At 37.0% G+C, this 23,384-nt stretch overlaps 1 protein-coding gene across 1 annotated transcript in view; it reads right to left on the reverse strand.

The window, feature by feature from the left end:
- COL28A1 (collagen type XXVIII alpha 1 chain) overlaps window positions 1-23,384 on the reverse strand; it is a 70,075-nt gene that overhangs the window by 33,406 nt on the left and 13,285 nt on the right. The window contains 12 exon segments of the mRNA XM_009286354.2: window positions 787-855; window positions 1,500-1,571; window positions 2,157-2,225; window positions 4,165-4,236; window positions 5,255-5,323; window positions 6,835-6,903; window positions 7,627-7,695; window positions 9,301-9,369; window positions 10,303-10,371; window positions 11,641-11,709; window positions 13,230-13,298; window positions 22,841-22,894. Of these exon segments, the coding sequence (XP_009284629.1) occupies window positions 787-855; window positions 1,500-1,571; window positions 2,157-2,225; window positions 4,165-4,236; window positions 5,255-5,323; window positions 6,835-6,903; window positions 7,627-7,695; window positions 9,301-9,369; window positions 10,303-10,371; window positions 11,641-11,709; window positions 13,230-13,298; window positions 22,841-22,894 (819 nt within the window).

A 23,384-nucleotide genomic window follows, 5' to 3' on the forward strand; every position in this document is an offset into this window, starting at 1 on the left:
AGAAGAAAAATGGGGATGAAGTTACTTCAGAGGGATAGGATGTACATTAGTGATTTATCTACCCTAAAAACTATCACCAAAGCTGAAAAGCATCAATTAAAGTTGAAGTTAACTGACATATTATAAAAACAGCAACTGTGTTTTTAAAACCTTCAAAGTTATCTTTACTGTTGCTGAATCCGCTTATTTTACTCAGCAGGACAAGTCCCACCCATTTCAGGTACATTTTCCCCATAAAGAAAATGAGGTGGATGTAGCTCTAGCTATCTCGTATATGACATTTCATTTAAAGTAGTATCTACAGGCCAGCTGTTCACTTGGAAGTGACATACAAACATTCATCTCCAAAAAATCATCTAGTTCAGCATATAAATCCCTAGAACTATACATAGACACATTCCTGCAGGGATTTACTGCCACATTGAGGAAATCTTTAGTCTAAGAAACAAAATGCATAGTAAATTTGAAAAAAAAACCAGACTTCAAAGTGATTAATTTCACAGGAGGGGCCAAAACACAACAGAAATGTAATAAGGATTTTTTTTCTTTAACAAATGGCTTCAGGAGGCAGTTACACTACTAAGTTCAGCATCCTGTTAAAGGGGCCCCAAACACTCTCTGTTACTTTTTAGTACTTTTCAGTCCTTATTTCTAAAATTCAGTCATCTTTGTTACTATAACAAGGAATTTTAACTTCTTTAACCTATATTCTTTTAATTTTGACAAAAACGTGCACTAGAAATTTTCCTATTTCTGGTCTCCAGCAAACACATAGCAGATAATCACCTTTGGTCCAGCAGGTCCCTGAATAGATGATCCAGCGACACCAGGTGGTCCTCTCTCTCCCGGTTCACCCTGTTACAAAATGGTATCATCTAGATTTAAACAGACAGTTTCATTTTCTGCACAAGTAGCAAAAAGTTTTTCCAACACTTTATATTATAAAAATATCTACAATATAGAACTATCTACAAAATAGACAATATTTGGGAAAAACCATAAATCAACTTACTGTTCTTGTGAAAGCTGGTCTAAGTTTCATGTTTTAAATAACTATTGGTTGAACTGTGGTTTTGATTTTTTAACTTTATTAATTTTTTGTGTCTGGCTTATAAAGCCAATGGAATAACCAGAACACTTGTATTATTTAAATTTCCTTATCATTCAGAGGGGTACTTACTCACAAAATATTATAATAGAAAGTTAATGTTTCAAAGTAAAAATCTGCAAAATGCTCATGTTAGAATCACTTGGACAACTTTAATTTAGCTTCTCAGTGCTCATGCATAACTATAAGGTCTGTAATTATATGTTTACTTCTTCTTTTTCTCCTTGGGACTTTTGTGTCATTCAGGACAGAGGATGGAATATTTCTGCTTTTCCTTTGTTCTGTTAAGTCTCCAAGCATCAAATGCTTGAGAAATTTGTACATTACATAAATTCCATAGACTCTTTTATAAAATACAAAGTGAAGGGTTACCCTGGCGGAACAAGCTTACTTTTGGTCCAGCTGGGCCTTGTACTCCTTTATAACCAATCAGTCCTTGGGATCCTTTTTCTCCGGGGTCACCCTGACGAAAACAAACCTTTTTTTTCAATCACAGCAAAGACTCATTCACAACTGGGAGACACACAAAAACCCCAAAACACGATGATAATGATGCCCATAATTAGAAAGGTATTTAGATGCTCCACTCCAACTGAAATCCCACTCAGTTCTAGAATCTGCTCCAAATGTCCTAAATTTAACCAGGTGTGAGATAAAAGCTGTCTGTCTACTAATACATCTTTCCAGGCTTTTAATTTCATATTTAGATATCTAACTAGTCACCTAATTTCTCTTAGCTCCTTCTCTCTCCCTATCAGCATACTGAGATAATTTGCCTCCTCCTAACTTTATGAAAACTCTGTACTGAATTTTTAGGAAATCTCTACTGCCCAATGAACTTTAGGGTCTATGTTTATAGTCTGATTTTGCTGTACTTGTTCAGGCTAAGGAACACATCGCTCTCTCTTAAATCCTTTTAAATCATCAGTAAAAATATAGTTGCTACTTAAGATATAATGAATGAAAAAATAGGCCAGAATCTGAACTCTTATAAAATAGGTCCTTCTAAAGTTTGTAGTATTTCTCCAGTGTGCATGTTCAGCCATACCTTTTGGCCTACATCTCCTTTGCCAGGGGGTCCTTCCGGGCCTCTTGGACCTTGATCGCCCTTTTCCCCCTAACAGAGATTAAATGGTTAATTAATTTTCATGTAGCTAATTTTATTGAATCAACAGACTTATGCGAAACAATGCTTGCATAAACACTTTTCCCAAAAATGTCAGTAAATATCTGATTAATTTTTTCTCCTGCAAAAAATAAAGTCTTCTTAAACCCCTTCCACCCTCCTGCATTCATATTCCTTATTTTCACAGACATTTGTAATAGTGCCGTTTGCAATTGCACCAATCTTTTGTAGGAAGAATTGCATGCATATACTCATATAAGGAAGAGAAATGCTTGCAAAGTTATCAGAAAAGGTCTTGGTTGACCAATTCTAAGAAAAACAACTTTTAAGAAGCAGTAATTTTAGGCAACTCTATAGCCAAAGGCCAATCCAGGCTGCAAATATTTGCCAGAAAGATTACTTCAAATAATTCACAAATAATCCACATAAAACATTCTATTAAGGAACATTATCTACAAAATATTCATGCATAACAGAAGTCAGATTAGTATGTCAGAATGCCTGTACGTAATTCAGAACGTGAAAAGTAGATTAAAATGAAGTTTAAAAACCCATTTCTGATTTGAGCTATTGATGGAAGTGGCATTACAGAGCCTGGTGTTGATAGGCATCAGTCTGGATCCCACTTCTGTGAGACAGCTTCACACCTGCAAATAACTGCGGTATCATCACCATGCTACTCACTGCAGGCATCAAGCTGTTCTTTGCACTGTCCTGAATACCCAAGGTAGCTGCTCAGTACTAATATTTTCACTGATAATGAATTACGACAGTAAAGGTGACAGCACCAAGTTGATCATCAGGACAAAGGCAATATGCAAGAGAAAAAAACCCCAGCATTCCCAAATACAAAAGCCACCTGTAACTTTAACCCAACATTTACTTTTAATTTTGATGTTTCACTTCTGATACATGGGGATCTTCATTTTTGAGCACTTATATAGTGGGTGATTTCAAATTTTTAAAAAATAATTAAGTAGCAACAGAAATGCTACATATTTTTCCACAGTGAAAGGCTTACTGCCTCAGGCTGTAGCTTGTCAAACTGGTATTTGCGCTGCCCTTGTAGAGGAAAAAAATGTGAAGCTCCATTCTTAATAGATGTTTATTACAGCTATTCAGATATTTTCTGATTAAAGACCTGCAGTCAAAAAATGCTGATTTGCATACTCTGAATCATGTTCATTTCATCAATTCTACAGGTTGGCCAGCTGCTGCCCTCATTTAAGAGCTGCACAGCAGCAGAGTTTGGAGGCACCTGGATTCTCAGCAGCAATTCAACAATCAGCCAAAGCACTGAGTTTTGCTCACTTGGCAGCTCATTCTATTTGGAAAGAGTAGAATTAAAAGCCTGCGTTTAACTTACTCTAAATTGACTATTTGGGGCACTCTGCTTTGCACCCCTCTAAATTCCTTTCCACCATTTTGAATTTATGCTTCTTTTTCCCAATGTGGCAGAGTTTCTCTTAAAATCTCAGAATTTCCCTTGGAAACAAGCAGCCCTGGTTTCAGCTGTTTGTGACGGTTTCTGTACCAGGCTGACAGGTTTCAGCCAGAGCTCACCACCCTGCTAGATGCCCTAAGTCACATCAGTTTGAGCGTGACTTCTTGGTGTCAGGAAAAATCTGAACTGGCTGTAAGGAACAGGCTAAAGACACAAGCTATCTGTTCTCCAAGAAGATTGTGAAATTTAACAGTAGTCAATAGCCCACAAAAGGCAGAGCAACTAAATCAGTTGCAGATTCAGATGGTAGCCACTGTTACTCAAGTTTGTTGGAAACATCTCAACTAGTCTAGTCCCTTTTCCCTGGCAAAAGTATCGGCACATACCCTCCTCCAGGATGAATTCCTTGCCATTGCATACCTGCAAATAATGGTTTGTTCTTCTTTGGTCTACACCTTTTACATGCGGTAAAATATATTTCCTTACCTTTTTCCCTGACTTCCCAGGATCTCCCTGCATGCCTCTCTCTCCTGGGAGTCCTGATAGACCTGTATCTCCCTTAAAGAAGAATAAATGATTATATCTGCATACTTCAATAAATTCTTTATTCTGTAAAATGGATCTAAGAGTGTGTTAAAATATTAATTAATGATATACAATATTTTTGCTAAATAAAGGTTGTTATTCCCAGTAAGTTAAATATTCTATAGAGCCAGTATTTTTTTCTGATACAATCTAAAAGTATTTTAGATTTCTTTCCAAGCTCCCCACCTACTTCTTAAATCTTGCTTTTGTATTAAATTAATTTACATTTATTCAGTGAGTAAAAACATGATTGAACACTTTGTTATTCTGTGCACAAGAACAATATGATACGAATGTAATTTACTTGCAAAGTCAAACATCTGGGACTTAAGGAATGGTCAGCCAAAAATGCCTAAATGGAGTTGTTGACTACAGACTAACACCTCACTGACTGTACAAACTGGTCTAGACATTACTTTTAAGACTTGCCACAAAGAGTTGAAACTATCCATAGTCTTGCCAAGCGCTTCTTCCATGATCCTGGGAAAAATCACCAAAACCAAGATGTTTATGTCATCTTACCCAAGATTTTGGAAGCCCTGCTTAAATCATTAACAACATGGTATACAGTCTTCAAAATGGCAGCTGAAGTCACAGCTTTAAGTGTTTAACAACTCTTCTAACATGTAGGCAGTATGACCACTGCTGTCACACTGACTGGTTTTTTTTTTTTCAAATCATTGCAGAGGAACAGAGGTGGTAACGTTTCTAACAGGCCTTGGAAATACCTCACTAGCTTAGAAAAGATGGAGGAAAAGTCCGTTCCAGTTCTGGCTGCAGTAATGATTTTAGGAGAGGCTGGGAGCTCTAGCGCACCATTTTGAGCTTAAAAGCTAAAACTGTGAAGTTAAGTGAATAACTGTCACTGAAATTCCTTCTTATTTTGATCATAGTCAATTTATACCAAAAAATCTTCTACTTAGTTTATCAGCAACTAGTGAAAGAATTAGAAGACCCTGTAAGGAGCAGTTAAAAATAAAAACAGGCTCACTTTAAGTCCTCGTACGCCAGTTCCTGGAAGCCCTGGTTCTCCTTTTTGTCCAGGTTCACCTGGTTGACCCTAGTAACAAAAAGTGTTTTGTTTAACAGAGGAACACAATTTAGCTTCATTCATTACTTGCACTATTTCACTAACTGCTTTACACATAGAAGTGGACTTGATCCTTATGGGTCCCTTCCAACTTGAGATATTCTATGATTCTAAGTGGTCAAGTTTTCAGCCAAGCAGTTTTCAACCGGAAAATTCTGTTCTTTAAAATCCCCAGTAACTTGTAGGACTGCATCTATTTTATTTAACCTCGCAGTGGGCGATCCTTATGTCCCTTCCAACTTGAGATATTCTATGATTCTAAGTGGTCAAGTTTTCAGCCAAGCAGTTTTCAACCGGAAAATTCTGTTCTTTAAAATCCCCAGTAACTTGTAGGACTGCATCTATTTTATTTAACCTCGCAGTGGGCAGAAAGTCTAATTGAATCATTCCAACTTTCTCCTTTTTGTTTTAATATATTTTATTTTTTACTTTTTAGTTTTTTCAAAAACTCTTTGGTCACTGAATGAAAAGTGAATCCAAATAAATAAAAATCAGAACTTCTGTTTAAGAGAAAGTTTTACTCTCACAATTCTTCCTTCCAGTAGTTCTAAAACAGTTAAAGGAATTCCATTTTTCAATTTTGCTTTTAAAATAGTTTTTCACACTAGAAAAATTGTCCTCATACATAACATGTTTCACAGCTACTTATTTTTCCCTATATTAATATTAAACATTGCTGCTGTAACTGCTACTTCCAAGCCGAAGTAATGCCCAGAAGAAAATGATTGTATTTCTCCCTGCTTTTGCTACAGTGACTGATGTCTTCCTTTTGTAAATCAAGGTGATTACAAAGCACACTTCTGCTTTACAGTTCATTCCACTTGCTCTCCTTAGTATTTCAGCAATTCCCTTTTTCTCCTCTTACAGTGCTCACCTGACACTGTATCGCTAGAGGCTTGAGCTTTGACAACAGTAATTGTTTACCCCTTCTTCCTACTTTCCCTCCTTCTGTGGTGCAGTGTCAGCTACTAAGTACATTTAAGCTTTTTTTTCTCTCGTAGTGTTTCTATCCTTTGCTTTGGCTCTTTCTCATGATGACCATGGAAGGCTGAAGGACAGGCTGAAGGCGTGGTGGGACTAGCCTTAAGTCTCAAAACCATCGCTCATTTACAGCTAAGTTGTTTGGTATAATGCTTTACTTGAACACAATGTGTATGTGGAACCAAACTCATTTGATATAAACACGTTTGAAAGATACTTTGTTTATAAATTTGTGTTCATTTAGAACCTAAAATCCACATTCACAAAGGTTAAGGGCTGACGCTAAGCAGAAGCCATATGCTCCATTTGTGGAACACCTTGATAACGTGGGTAGTTTTCCCTCAGAGATTCGAAAGCGAATTGTTATCTCCAATGAAGAGTTACATTTTCATCTCATCAAACACACTCTTGAAAAGCCTGGCAAAGATATGTTGCTTGTTGTTTCTTGCTAGTGCTATTTTTAAAAATTAAAAATATTTTTAAAACATCTGAATCATTACCTTTGGACCTGGCAGACCAAAACCTTTAGATCCTTTTGCCCCAGGGTTTCCTTGTGGACCCTGTATACCCTACAAAGCAAAATAAATGAGTTAGTGCATTACACTCTTCCACATCTGAAATTCACCACGTGTCCATCTTTCAGTTAATCATGATTTTATCTTATCTTTAAAAAAAACAATTTGCTTGCCTGTCCTCAGGCTTAGTTCCGAGATCTTTATTTTATTTTTCCTTTGTCTCTATCCTGTGGATTTCACTGACATATCCAAGTGTAATGACAATTACTGTTCAGGGAGAAAACAAACGGGAAGTGTCTCAGTATCTGCATCTCAGCCCTGATTCATTGGGATAGTATGGTGGAGGCATGAACTCTTGCCTTCTTTCCAAAAAAACAAAAGCCAAAAGAACTTTTTGGATGTTTCAGTTTTTCTGTATCCAACTGTTAAAGGTTATGTTCAAGCTTCAAATGGCTTGAAATTCAGAAGTGGTGGATTCTTACCTTGTGAAATTCTTATCTATAATATGTCATCATCCAAGCAATGCATCTGATTTATCTCCTATGCAAATTATTATGCAGATTAGACCAAATCGCTGTTTGCTTGATTCTAAGACCATTCAAATCAGTTGGAATCACTTATATTTACAAGCTTTACCTAAAGACTAGTTTGACACTTTTTAAAATGAAAAATCACTGTGAGATTCTTAATGTCTTCACATCAAAATTAGAGCTCTGATAAAGTATAAAACAAAAACTACATGTGAATGCTTATTGTATGCCCAAAATGTAAACCTACCTGGCTTCCTGGATTGCCTATTCCTGGTGGTCCTGCTGGGCCCTGTGGTCCTACTTGGCCTTGTTCACCCTATGCAAAAAGTATTCCCAAGAGCTAAATTGCAATAGTCCATGCTAGGTGATTAACGTATTTAAACTAAACACAGAGCAACAGTACCCAAGCTGTATTATCTTGAAGTTTGCTGCTTCTCTTTCAGTTAAATGTGTTTGGAATACCTGAGTCTGCCTATGGTAATTGATTTAATAAAAATAATACCCCTTCCTACCTACAAACTCTCTCATTTATAACATTAGACGATCACAGCTGTAACTTTATTATTAGAAGGATCCATAGCTTATCTTTACATACTGAGATTAATTTTAAAGATTTTCTTGTACAGAAATACACACAGTTTCTTGCACAACACTCAGAAGAAAAACTTTCAAGTGTAAACAGAGCAGCTAGAGAGTATTTTTGAAAAATCTTTGTCACATGGTATTGCAACGGTATTGTACAGCACTTGGGGGGGAAATAGAGGAATTATGGCAGAGGGAATTATGGGGATAGAGGAATATGAGGAGGTCATGTGGGTATTGGAAGTGGCACAGACCCATGAAGGTGTCAAGGATGTGTGACACCAGTCCCTAGAAAACAAAAAATAATTAGTTTCACTTATGCCAGAAACACTTATTTACTGAAATGGTCCCAAATGCTTACTGTCCTGGCCATCGCTGCATTTTTTCTATACAGACATGGGAATAAGATGACTCATTCCTGCGCAGATAACCAATCTTCCTCTAACTAAGGCCTCGAGCAAGATAGTCTGGCAGGTGCTCACCAAGCATCTCTCTCACAGACAGGCCAAATCAGACCACACCACCCCACACCACCTAGGTTGCTCTGAAGATTTTGGAGAGCCATTTGACTGGACAGTGAGATGAGTAAGTTCAAGTTAAACTTCCCGCATCCGTGAAGCACTCACTGCTGACTAAGCTGTCAACGACCTTGGATGGGAGTGCTGTCTCCTCTCACTGAAGCTGTGTGGGGCGACGAGGAGAGCAGGAGTTGTGGGGACAGGAAGGAAGGAAAACAACAGGGAGTAGGAGGAGGGCTATGGCACTAAATCATGAGAAGGAAGACCTGGAATCACTGCCTCTGCTCTATAGGACATCTGGGCATGTTGCATCAGCCACTCTCTGTAGATGCACAAGATACAGGCTGGAATCTCATCAGGCCAAGGGAATTAAAATTGTTCTGGATCCCTCTTTGGGGGACTGGGCACCAAAAAGCTAACAAATTTCAAAAGACAGAGTGTTCCTTGGCCTGTTCCAAGTCCATTAGATTAGATGATTTAAAGGTTTTTTTACATTTTTTAAATATTTAAATAAAATTTAAAATATTTTAAATACAATATTTCTGAAAAAAAATTAGGAGGAAAAAAGTCCATTTCTTCCCTCATACTCCCAGCTGCATAGAATACAGTCCTTAGTGCTCTCAGTTAACATCAACAGGCTCAGCTACTTGTACAGATGAGTGCAGCCTATGGAGCTGCATGGAACAGTGTAGCATAGTTCCTCAGATTCCAGGTAAAACATACCTTTGTATTGTTATGATATTGTGTGAATAATTCATCATTAATTTAACTATAAATATAATTAACTATGGATACGATTAGTAAAGTACTCCGTGCCTCACCTTGTCTCCTTTGATTTGTTGACCTGGCAGTCCAGGAGAACCAGCTACACCTTTAGAGCCTTTTTCACCCTAGAAATATGTGACAGTTTTGTAACTGTATTTGGGAATTTATAAAGAACACCATCCTAGACAAACTGGTCATCACAATGTGGATAATGAGGAAAAAAGTATTCCTTCACAAACAAACAAGAAAAATAGCCAATGGAATTATCAGTTTTAGAGAAAAGCGATTAAGTTACAATTCATAACATGCTTCATCTGCATTCGTTGTGTTGTTGAACACAGGACTCCAAAAGGAGAAAATTAAATACTACGAAGAAGGAAGCTACATTTTGAAAATGCGATAGTATGTCCATTAGTCAGAGAGAGCAGTTCAGAACCTGGTGCAAGGACACGACTAACATCTTTTCCATAAAAGGAAGAAAAATCTTCTTTGCTTAGTAGTTCAAGGCTCTAGAGAATCTTGAAGCCACTAAAAAAGAGGGATACATTTTGATGGGAAGCCCAGTTGTGATTTAATCATAAATCTTTGCTTGTTTGTGCTCATCTTTAAAAAAATGAATATTCACATATATTAACCTAGCAAGTGCCCTTAATGAGGTTACTGTCCACAGAGACCTATACAACCCATCTTTTAGTTTCCCAAAATGGTAAGACAGAATGGAAACAGTCCATGAATGTTTTCTTCCAATACAGAACATAAATAGCTAAGTAGTCTTTCAGAAGACAATTTATCTCATTAATGCTACCAAAATAAGGTATCTTATTAAACACATAAATAAAAGAATCATTAACTGACTATTGTTAGAGGGACTGTACAACTTTTGTGTAATTATCTTGATAGAGTTTCTGAACTTGGAGGGATATTCAGAGAGCACAGTGATTCAGAAGACCAAGATCCATCAGCTGATATTTTATACCAGTGGAATGATCAGTGATCTTAAATAACTTAGACATAAATTTGGCCCACAATGTTAAAAAAAATAATTTCCATAAAACTACCTTTTGGCCTTGAATGCCCTCTCCTGGTAGACCTTTCTCACCTGGCAGACCATCAGGGCCACGTGGTCCCTGGAAGAAAAGAAAAATATATTCAGACTATATTAGCAATTCCATTTTCTATTGACATTTTGTCTAACTTGCTAGTATAGGTTCTTGCAACTCTTATGACACTGGTAAGTAAAAATGCTTCCCTAACAGCTGGCTGAGTCCAGGCAATTAAAATGAAGTGTGGCAACCCTTAATTGGAGGATTTAGATTAGAATGAGCTAATGCCGAAATGGCGTGAATTACATAATTGGTGTCTAAAGATTGTACCCTTAAAACTCAAATGAACCTGTAGATTTCTTTATAATAAATACATTTACCACTGTGAAATTTATTCCCTAAAATTTCATATAATTTCATGATTTTCAAGACGGAAATCATTAATTTGAACATAGGTTTTTTCATACAAAATGGCAGGTTAAACATACAAAATTAGAGAATGCCATTTTTGGGTCAAACAAGTACAGAAATAATTATTTTTGTAATACTTTCTGTTCTTCCACAAAATTCAGGTGTCTCATTATTTAAAGCTAATAACGAGTTTTTAAGGATGATCCTGATTAAGCAAAAAGTTTCTACATTTTTTGTGAGAAAAATAGTCTTTTACAACCACAAAATGACTTTCAAAAATACTGTTAGAATAAATCTAACACTGTGCAAGTGTGTAGGTCACATTTGTGGCTTCTTAATTAACAATCTCTTTGAGATTTTTAATGAAATACACAAGAAAACCATACATTTTATACATTTCAGGAAGAAAAAGCAGCCAGTGAGCTCTAACTCAACATTACAAAAAGCTTGCTGAAGTTCTGTAATTCAGAAGACAAAGGTATAACTAAAAGCATATAATTTGGGTCTTTGTTTTTGATGCAATTTAAATTACACACAGGAGTTGAGGAATGTCTCAGCTCTTGGATTTTCAACTTCTTAGAATTTGTTTTTAGACAATTTTTAAAGATTATCCTCAACTCCAACAAGTAGGGGTACAGCTATTTATATACAACTCCATGTCTTTCTGAAAACTGGATATTGCAATCCTGTTCACGTGGACCAAGCAAATATTTATTTCCCCAAAACTTGTTTGGACATGGCTTTATTCTCCTATTTGGGCAAGCCACATGCAATTACTGCCGCAATACTAGGCTGGCATAGCCGAACACACTTCTGCTGCTCAAGACTAGGTACAAGGTGGTTTATGGAATCAGTAGCCAATATAGCTGCTGTCAATCAATTGCACTCACTAAGACTTCTTTTATTATATTTCCACTTCCAATGCATATATCACTGACTTACAGGTAATCCTGGCTCACCAGTTCCAGGAGGTCCTGGGAATCCAATTTTACCTTCTTGACCTTGAGCACCCTTGTGAAAAAGAATATTAGAAAGTTCAGTCCTAATTCAACTCGATGCTTTTGAAAAGCATAACATTTACATATAGATGACTTAATGATGTCGCCAGAAAGGTCTGAAATCAAATGTGTAACATTTCCTGATGTAAAAAAAGCATAAATAACCATTTAGAAACATTTGAAAGTACCTTTCGATTAATACTTTGAGCACTAGATCACATTCCAGCCCTCATGCCAACAGCAAAGGGGTGTTATCACTTTGCATAAGGGTAACTGCTTAAAAGTGCAGGACCTGAGAAATGACAGGGATGAGGGAGCGAAGTCAGGCTAAATTGGTTGGAGTACAACCCAGCCATGAAGCAGGAATGCTCAGGTGTGAGGGATCCTCACCATAGCCTCTATCTAGGCACTCAAATTGAAGCCTGCTTTAGTGGAATATGGGATTGCATGGGAACTCCAGGAACTGCATAGTTTCTGTATCTTCTATTTATAAGGTGTCATAATCTTCACAATTCCTCCAGTTTACTGAGGACTATGTGCTTCAAGGATAAGAGCACAGAGGATTTTTATCTCTCCCCAGAGTAGTACAGAGACTGGGAGTGACATTCCTTCACTATAAACGTAATTTCCCTTCTGGAATGACCCAGTGTTGTTCCTTTTACATGGCAAATTACTAGTTTCTGAGCTCTACAAACCCTCTCTATGTTCCAGGGTCTGCCCACTGCAGAGAAAATATGCAGGAGTTCAAAGAATGTACAGATTAGAGCAGTAAAAGCAAAAAAAGTGCAGGTATTTTAGACACTGGCACTTGGCTCCAAAAAAGAGGGGAAAAATGGCATAAAGCAACACCAAAGATTTAGCAGCCAGAAGAACTAGGGTGAGATCTAGTTCTGCCCAATTTAGATTTCTTGTTTGAGTCTGAGCTGTAGGTCTCTGACAAAACTCTCATAAACTAAGTAGTCATGTTTCCTATGTAGATGCTTTTGCAGTTTTCCAAAAGGTGATTTGGCTGGCCAGCATAGGCAGACATGACTTTTCCAAATTAGCAAGACTGGATTCCACCTTCTAGTCTTTTGCAATAAAATAAGATAGAGGAAGTAAGTGCTGCATGAGAGAGAGAATTTTATGACCTATAAGAATATCTGTTCCCTAGTGAAGAAATAACAAGGAAAATCTGTCACGTGACTGTGTATCACAGTGACTGAGATGTATTTTTATGCCTTGAAGTATGGTTTACTCATTAGTGCAAGCATCTACTAGTGCTTGAAAATGTTCTCACATATTTAACCCCCATTTAAATGGCATTATTTCTGACTTCTATTATATCAATGGGATCACAATAAAAACTTGGAGTTGCTGGAAAGGCAGGTCTGTTATCTCCATCCTATGCAAATACAAAAACCTGTCAATATTGTGTCAGTTTTACATTTAGATGATAAGAGCTTGAATTTGATAAAACAGCAGGTGAGAACTTTCATCCAAAAAATGACTGCCCACAGTTAGCACTTTAATAGACATATTACTGAGAGTTACCTTGGGTCCTGGCTGTCCAACACCAGGGAGTCCTGGAGGACCATAGGGACCTAAAGGGCCTTGCTCTCCCTAAAGGAAAAAAAATGGAAAGAAACCATTAATGCAAATGGAACTTTAACCAAATTCCACCAGAGTATCTTTCCACAGCCTCATTAAGGGCTACAGCAATACGTTTTTAAAGTTAAAAAAACCCCAACCAACCAACCAAACAAAACCTGTCTTAAAGATAAATGTTTAGATTAGGAAAGGGCTACAAATACGTTTTTAAAGTTAAAAAAACCCCAACCAACCAAACAAACAAAACCTGTCTTAAAGATAAATGTTTAGATTAGGAGCAGGGTCAATATCCTGGCCATACAAGTTGCTGGGATAGATAATAATGTTACAAAGCCATTCTTTCATACGCATCAGGAAAGATAAAAAATGTATGTTTATTCTTTGTCATATCTTTGGTCCTAACTTTATCCAATGATTTGGTACTTCCTCAGTTTTTTTCTTGCTACAAAGATGGGCATTTGGAAATTAAGCAGTGTTTATGCTTTAAACATTGCACTTAAGGTTCTTCCCATAGCAACAACTGCGTATCACGACTGTTGTTCCTACTGCTATCTTTGACTGTAGCTCCTAATTCTCTTGCGTGTTTAGTATGTTTCTAACAAAGCCAACATAGCCACACGATTATTAAAAAGGCTTTTTATCAAAATGTGTTTATTTTCTGGGGAGGTATTCGTATTTGGGGGGTTGAAATTTTGTATATACCAAGAAATTTTATATGCTGAGTTCTGAAACCTTTCAATGAGATTTTTGCACTTTGAGAGGTCAATGGAAGTGTAAAAAACGACTTCAAAGCCAGGTATTTCTCCAGAAATCTACCAGTTTGTAATCTGCCAAAGAATGAAGCTAAGATGCAGGAATGGGAATATACAGTGAAAGTAAATAAACAGATTATCCTTGAAGATTAATTTCTGGTAACTCTGCACTTGGAGTGCTACTACTGCAGCTTTAAACCTAGAATAAAGTGGAACTTGATGCCCAGTCTTAAATTCATTCCATTACAGGACAATATGATAATTTGAAGAGCAGCTGTGAAATTTAATGCTTATTCAAAATACAAGATTTTATAGCACACCTTCATAATCTAATAAATTAATACAGCATCACTAGGATATAAGTCTTAAAAGGCAGAGAAAAATCAGAGAAAGCTGGTATAACTCAGCAGAATAGCACACGTATCTCCACATAGCACACTGATAGGGTATTAGCAACATTGACATTGCTTTAATGTGGATTCTGTGCACGTAGCTGTTGGCAAAATACAGAATATAGCAAAGAAGTTTACTGTATTCCTAGGTAGACCTTATTGTTTGGGTTTCCTAATAATATTTTCATGAAGCTTTTGGACCAGAGTCACAACTTAGTTGATGTGTATCCAGATTATCGTAAATGATGCAATTTTTACTGATATAAAGCCGATTAGAAATGGACCCTTTTTGTTCTGAGCTGTTTTTTTTCCTCCTGTGTTTGTTTTGAAACTTATCAAACAACAACAACAACAAAAATTCCTCAAATGGCCCATCTTCTAGACTTCCAGTTCCTCCATGGGATTAATTTGGCATTGAACAAACTGTCCTTTTAAAATCAGTTGATCAAAAATCATTTTTATTAAGTGTTTCCCATCAGCAGGAAATTTAGGGAAGGCCAAGAATAATACAACCAAAGCTCGTACTTGTCTCCTCTTTAATTCTCTTTACAAACTCTCTGGTTTAAGTACTGTTGTCCTTTAAGCCAACAGCTAGCTGAATTTCAGGGCTTTTGGGGCTCGTTCTGTTTAGACAAGAAGTAGGGGAAATACGTAAAGAAATGTTTTATACTATTTCTTTAGAAAAGAATATATACTAAAAGCAACATTTTCAGAAGGGTTTTAGTGATTTAGAAGCCTCCATTTCATTTCCAACAGTAGTAATTTAGGCTACTGAATTTCATTCATGCCAACAGGTCACAAGCATCTAAGCATCAATGGAAGTTCAGCTTCTGATTGTGCGTCAGTATGTAGAAGTGCACTGACAGAATGGTATCGGCAAAGCCACAGTGCTGTAGTTACACACACCCAGCCCCGTGGTGTGCTCTGCTTCCAGGGCAAAATCATCCTCATGGGAGCTATACAAGTAGAACTGTTGTATTAAGGTTTCATTACAAAGTTTTGCAAGCAAATTTCCAGGCATAGACACTCCCTCAAGGACAGAGATACTTCTGCCACTTCTACCCACAGTTGTGCTTCTTGCAAAGCTGGTCAAGATGCACAAAGCATGGGTTTTGGAAGAACGTTAAGCCAAGCACACAAGCCTGGTGCCCAAGAAGCTTTGCCTTTCAGCCCATAGGCTCCCTTACCTCACCACCAACTCTTACTTCAATAGCTCTCCACTTGACAAACAACATTAACAGAAACAGCTCCACGCAGCTTCAGGGCCTGGAGACAGTCTAGTTAGGGATGGACTTCCCCACTTCAAGGAAGAGGTGCCTCAGTGAGAAAGAAATAGGCACAGGCTGCTGTAAGGCCAGGCAGTATGCTAAATACTAGCTGTTCAAATTCACAGTCCTCATTTCTTTCATGGAGAAGGCAGCCTGGGATCTCTGTTGTGCCATGATGTATTAGCATGCCCCACAGAATGAATGCAAAAGATATGCAAAGTTGAAAATATATTTAAAAAAATCTATCAGATAAAAGAAAACATAATTCAGCAGCATGGAGCACCACTATGTGTAAGTAGGCTACTCTGGGCACAGCAAATGCCACTAAGCACGTTGGCTCTATTTGTCAAAATTAAACCTCTGAAATGGTGTAGGAACTTGTTCCATTCTGAAAAACGATGTTTGATAAATACAGGCTCATCTCCCAGCTGAAACAATAAACCAAACCCCTTTGTTGTGTTTGGATAGGGTCTTCCAAATTTTTTGTCCTGTCGTCCAAACAGACATTGTGTTTTGTATCTATTTCTGACAGCCCTTGACAGAACTTTCCAAGGACAGGAACTCTGAGGGATGCTTCCTATCGCAAATCATTCGCTCCTTCACAAGTTCACCCACGTGATAGAGCTATGCTAATATATGCGCTGCCTCGAATGCAGATGGGAGTCCTACTGAAGTTAATGTTTTTCCAAAAGCTCTTTTTTTAGCCATGATAAAAACATTACATAGTTTTCTCTCCAGTGACTGGTGTCATGTAATCTGCCTCGCAGCAGCTGTACTAGTAGGTACTGGTGTAGGCAGGGTAAACAGCCCTTATGATAAAAGCATGTAAGGTAGTATGAAAATTTTGTTCTGGTGAACGCTTTCTCACTGATAGCAGAGGATGCCTGAATATTAATGGAGAAAGAACCCCCACCTTCTACCAGACAACATGCAAAACTTGGAAACTTAAACTATTCAATCTATTTTAAAGACTGTATATTTCAAACTTCATATGGCTATTAGTAAGCCTGACTTTTATCTTCTGTGGTCTTGGTGCTACAGGTAATGTGGAATTTACTAAAACTATAAAGTGCTGGCAATAATAACATTATCTCTGCATGCAGAAGGAAAAGTCTGCTTTTCAGAGCAGCTTCTTTGTAATTATTTTCTTTGTCTAACACTCTGCTCAAATTCTTTTTTCTCTCCCTATTGGGATTTTCCTTCAGGTGGCATCTAATATCAGCTAGAGCAAGGGGAAGGAAAATTACACTTGATCTGAGCTTAAAATTTTTACATATTAAAACTGTACCATTTTAAGCTTGGAACATACTTAACAGTCTAACCCCCCCAAAAAAAATAGTTTGTTGTGTTATGATGAGTACTAGTTAGTGCCAATATAAATAATTTCCTTACTTTCAAGAAAGCACGTACATACTGTAAGGAACACAAAGACTCTGTATTTCAGTCTACAATGTGATAATGATTAAGTTATAGTAAAAAATAATCTTCAAACATAATGATTTTATCATTAAAGTAAACATTGGCAACACCAATGCAAGTAGATAAAGATATTTTAACGGACATTATTGATATTTTGTATTTCTAAGCTAGTTGAGGTACCTAGGAACTATACTTATTTACAAGGAAATTGGATTTTTCAGTCTCCTGGGAAAGATGTAACTTGCCACATAAGTAAGGAAAGAATTTATAAGTCAGCAGAGAAGCAGCAGCATCCCTTATCAGTTCATTCTGGGACACATTTTCAGGGAAATATGTAATGATGGGTTTCTCACAGGATTATCCCAAGATGTTTTTATGGGAATAACTGCTTCGAATACCCACATTCAAACTTAATTGTTTCCTTAAAAGTTTGAATACATGTCTGTTCACAACTTTAGACTCTAATTCAGAATCTCACTATGCATATGAAATTTTCCAGAGAGGCTCTTACTATAGCAGTGGCTTTTAAGAATGTGTTGTGTTCAGTCTTTCCATGAATATCTCATGGTTTCTAGAAATGTGTACTTTATTTCTATTAGCTGGTCTAAGAGTTTAAACAACTCACTTCTGAAATGAGAACTGTAAGTACTCCCTGTTCATCACTTCCTTATGAGTGGAACACAGGTCATGCCCACCTCCTGATTTTATGCCCCAATTTTATAATCTGTAACCATATCATTCTGTTTGGAAATTGTCCACTGAAATTTGCGAATAGTCACTATTATTCCCCTCACCAACGAACACATTTTCAAAATTACCTTGAATATAAACACTCTTATGCAACCTTACTGGTGCTATCGTGTAGAATATGTTTTGTTTGGGTTTTTTTAATAAGTATTAGTTAAGCATTTTTTAATAAATTAATGAAAACAGACAAAATAATGCCTACTATTTTGAATAAATTAATAGACATACGCATGTTGAAGATTCATTTTTTATCTAACACCAAGAATACTAGGGGAAAGTGGATGTGCACATTTCACATTGGTGACCCCAATGAGGTAATTTAGCTTTGCAAAAATGTAAGCAGCAGAACCTTAGGGCTGAGAGATTTGCTTGACCAAAATAAAGGGCATTATATTAATTCCTAGACCTCGGTTTTCCAGAAGAACCCTGGTAATTCCGTTTCCTTTTTAGAGAAGAAACCAAGACGCATCAAGTCCTTTTGTGTTAGAATATTTGCATTTTTCCTGTTTTTTTATTGCTATTGAAGGGCAAAGCTGTCTTCTAATGAGAACATAGCCACATAATATAAGTGGTAATAAATAAATCCAACAAAAGTAAATGCAGTAGCCAGTTAGGACGCTATTTTACTGTATTAACCAATGCAGTTAAGAGATATGTAGAACCCAAGTATGAAAATGACAGAAAACAGGTTACTGGGAATGTTGGAAGAGAGATGGGATTCTCACTGGATAATGTTTCTGGACACTACTGCTTATGACAGAATATATTACATTTATAGAGCAAGTAAATCTTTTGTTTCTATTAATAGAGAATACTGACTTTATGTCCTGTGTCCCCTTTTGAACGCCTATGGCTTCCTGTAGTAAATTCAATGTGATCTTTGAGAAACAAACCAAGCAAAAGCAACCACAACTGATTTAATCCCCAAACCACCTATTAACCAGCCATCTAGCCAATTCCTGGCCATCTAGGCAGGAATATGGGATACTACTGGAGCAGAACCAAGAGCGGCATGGCTCTTCTCTTTGCCGACTTTCTGCTTCTGGTACTTTCAGTCTTTCTCTAAGTGAGATAGTGTCTTCTGGGTTTTTTGGAAATGGTTGCATCAGCCAGCAAAATCATATCATGGGCCACCCTCGCATTCTTAGTGAGACAAGGAACACAAAATCTGAGTTCCTTGCTCCCATAAGCTGCAGTCTGACAAGAATTGAGTGTCTCTACCTCAGACCCAGGGTTATAAATTGATGTTCTGCAAATTCAATTGTGTGTGATAACTTAAAAGAACCACAAATTTTTTTCCTGTGGGGTTTTTGTAATTTTCTTTACATGTTTTATAGATGAATGAGGTACATGGTACACTTTGATTCAAGTTTTTATTTTATGTTACAATGCAGATAGTATGTGGTGGCTGATGAAGTTGAAGAATGCCTTTAAGTGAAGCAAATGTCTAAGAAAATATAAAGCACAGCTGTGAATGGTATTTTTTCTTGGTATTTTAAGTTAGTGAGAGACAGAAAATAACATAGAATTTGGCTTTAACGATATGATTTTTCTTTTGTAAATTTAACATCTTTCTATTGAAATGTTGCCAATAGGCAATAGAAAGTCAGTAAAACAGAAAACAAACTGAATAATCCTGGTCCTTTGCTCAGAACATGCTTGGGGAACAGGACCAAGATGACTGCTTCAGAAGACAGGAGATACACAGTGAAAACAGCCAGTTCCCAACTCCTAACTGCGTTTTGAGTGAAATGTCCCGTTACTCTCTAACGTTTTTCTCTTAAAGTTATTACGTTTTATACTGTGTTGTAGGTTTACTGTTAACATGCACGTTCAGCATTTGGTTAAATGGAAATATATTTAGTCAGGTAAATTGATAATAATATAAGATGAGTTAACATGTATTTTTATTTTTATAGAAGCGGAGTTCAAATTTGTCATCTTTAATGCCTCAACCTCTTTATAGAGAAGGGTTGTATATATGGTAATAAAACTATTTAGATGTTTTTGAGATGTTATAACTTTGCAGAAATGCAAATAGAGAAAACTTTTTTTAAAGCTTGCTTAATAGCAAAAACTGGTTTTAGTTAATGCCACGCTGAGCCGCATTCTGTGAAGAATATAGGCTGGGGAACATATTCATACATGACTTTAACGGAGGGTGAAAGTAAAGTGATGAAGTTTGCTTGTATATTAAAGAGGTTATTAAAGATAAGCACTGATTGCGAAGTGCATCAGAAAGACTTTAAGAGGTTAAGGATGTGATTCAGCTCCATATGACCACTCCTAAACTTAGGTGTCTACGTGGAAACAGGTTGGCTGATTTCCTGCTGTAGTCAGTGGAAAGCTGGTCAATGCAGGCAGTGGGACTTTGAGAGAGATTCAACTCATTACGGGCAATATGATAAGGCAATATCATGAAAAGAGATGGAAGTAGAGTATTGTGCAGCCAGTGAGACTTCACACTGATAGATTAGCCAGCAGCTTAAAAGAGAATAAGAAAATGCATATGAATAACAGAAGAAGTAAGGTATGAAAAGTTCTTTTAAGTAATTTCTTGGACAATGTTTCTGGACTCCATGCTACCTTGCTTCAGACAAGTCAAATTAAATTAGCTGAAGTTGCAATGCCATCAATACTCTCCTGCTGGTGGCTGCCAGAGCCAGGGGCATCCAGACAGCACACAGATGACACTATCCCCAGCCGTGTCTGCCACCTGGCACTGCAAAGCGAGAGAATGGGTACGGCACTGCGTTATAGAGGTGTGGGATGGACTGAGCTGACCAGATAGATGAGTGAACTGTAGACTTCACAAATGAGACCCAAAACATCTGTAGGCTGAGCTTGATCCGGAGTTTATATTTTGAGGAACTGAATCTCCTCTTTCAAACCTCAACATGGCCCACTAACAATGAATAAAAGTGTTCAGCGGCGGTGTTCTGTGTTATGTCACATCGATACTAATGCCATGCAACTGCCTTTAGCTCTGCTAAACCGGGGTGAAGTCACTAGTTCAGCTCAAAAAGCAGAAAGTATTAGCATGGAAAGGCCACGGGTATAAGGAACTGCACTGAGAATAGACTTATTTATTTTATCCAAGGCAGTTATAAATAACTGCCACTTTTCAGAGATATTGTATTATGTGTCATGAAAACTAATTTTAAAAGAGCAATTGAATAATCCTTCTGTAAGGACAAAAGATATTGGAAAGACTGCTATGTGTGTGAACCAAAAAAGGCTGTGACCTTTACTAGCTGAATGGGTGTTTATTAAGCTGTAAACAACCACCGATTATCTGTACTGATCATTAAAAAATTTTTCACTCATCTTAGATAAGTTCCAAAATGTCAAAGGTTAGCTTCAGTGCTAGGTATGGACAAGAGACAACCTCTAAACATACATATGTTTCTGCTATACTCTTTTAAGTATAATTACCTAAGTGTATTAATTAAACTTGCCTGGTGATATTTTTATTATGAAAGATGTCTGAGCCTGGAAAAACCTTGACTATAAACTTTAAGCAGCAGGTTGCAGAATTGGAAGCTGAAAAAAGAGGGAACTTTCTTTCTTATTCATACTGAAAATCTGCAGCTAAAGTATAAGAAAAGACAATAAATATTATATCCAGGTAGAAGAATTCTAGAGACAACTGCATGTATTTTACAGACATGAAAGTGTGTGAAGAGACTGACAGGAGGACAAACAACATTCAACAAATACGGTTTAGTGTATAATAAAAGTATCTGGTAGTACTATCTTGGACTGATCAGTGTGAAATGGCAGATAGAAAAATTAGTCATTTGCTGTGCTGAAGTTAAAGAGAGGCATGACTTTTCCACCACATGTATGAATAGCTTCTTTCAGACCCATCATGCTCTTTCTTTCCCCACTTCTGAAATATTCTGTAGCAGCTTTCCTAATCGAGCATTTTGTTGAGAAGATGAAGAAATAAAAAGTATGAAAAAGCATTTGTCAGGAAGAGTAAAATCATGATGGATGCCAGTATTCCAAACTTTTTACCGTGAACATTTCCCATATCTAAATTTACTTCTGTGAATCTTCAAATGAAATTGTTGCCTAAGAAACAAACATGAGTGTTTAAATATTGCATCTTTGGCAAACTGCTTTGTGTGAATTTTGTTGCCTTGTATAACTTATATGTGGCATTGTATTAACCAGGCTATCAATAATCCTGTGGTAGAAAGTCTTTGTCATTAGACTCTACATTTTCAAACTGATACATGAAAGATCTTTCTGTACCGAACAATGATGTTAATAGCTGTCCCATGGGCAAGACAACTGTATTCACATAAAGCAATTTCCCAAAGGTTTGCAAGCCAGAAGACTGCCTACATTAATCAGATACTTTATCCAACTGATTTTGCTTGACAAGCTGTAGTCATTAACTTTAAATGATCTATTTTAAACATAACTAAGGCATTAATCATCATCAAATCTTACACCTCTACCAATTTCAAAGTTGTCTTGAGTTTTTACAGTATACAAGCAATTAAAAATGACTTAAAATACTCAATCTAAAGATTTTATAACCACCATCTAGAATTACTTAAAATCTTTAAACACAAGGCATTTTAGTCAAAAATATTCTAGAAAAAACTTCCCAAGTGACAGCAAGGGAAGCTAAGAAGCCAAGACACATATTCAGGTGATTTAAATTCCAACCTAAGTGCTGTGGCTCTAGGCAGGTCCTTGGTAGCACCCTATTGTGGCCCTACAAAATGCTCTCGGAGACCCAGATGGAGAACCAGCTGCATGTGCCAACAATACAAAGCCTTCATATCATGATGACGCTATGGTGCACCAAGCAGGTGGTGTACAATATCGCTGTGCAAAGGACACCACTAACAAAAAACTACTGAGGAAAAAGGAGAGTAGAGTATAAAGATTCTACACAGAGTTTCTGCATCCTCTCTCTCTACATAAATAACATCTACACATATACAACTACATCTTACCTTGCTTCCTTGAATGCCTTTCGGGCCTGGCTCACCTGGAGGTCCGCTGATACCCTACACAAAAGCCAAAGTATAGAATGAGTTGCCTTTGAAGATGCATGTGAAGTTTCTTTTGAATTTGGCCTGAACAGAGTACAGTAAAACACAGCACAATGCTAAGCTCTAAAGGACAAGAGTTTTCTGTGTCCTATCCTGGGAAGTGCCCAACACATTGAATATTGTTAATATTCAATAACCAGTGCTGGCAGAAAGGATATCTTACTACTCCATGTGAATTGCATCTGTTTTATCTGAAGCTTTCCGTTCCTTTCTCCTCCTGCTCCTGACTTTGCCATATTTTCATATTCTCTCTTCTGCCCAAGCAAATAAACTAAGCCGTCATGTCCTATTTAGCTGCGTTTGTAAGAGATCAGTTCCCCTCATCTCTCTGTGATGATGAGCTGAGATTAATTTTAATTCCCTGACATTACTACAACCATTGTGTCCCCTCACACAAGGAAATAATTAATGGCTCTTTGGAAGAGACAGAGCAGGTAAGGTACTC

This window comes from Aptenodytes forsteri, unplaced genomic scaffold (genome assembly GCF_000699145.1).
Source record: "Aptenodytes forsteri isolate BGI_AS27 unplaced genomic scaffold, ASM69914v1 Scaffold55, whole genome shotgun sequence".
In the NCBI taxonomy this organism is placed as follows: domain Eukaryota; kingdom Metazoa; phylum Chordata; class Aves; order Sphenisciformes; family Spheniscidae; genus Aptenodytes; species Aptenodytes forsteri.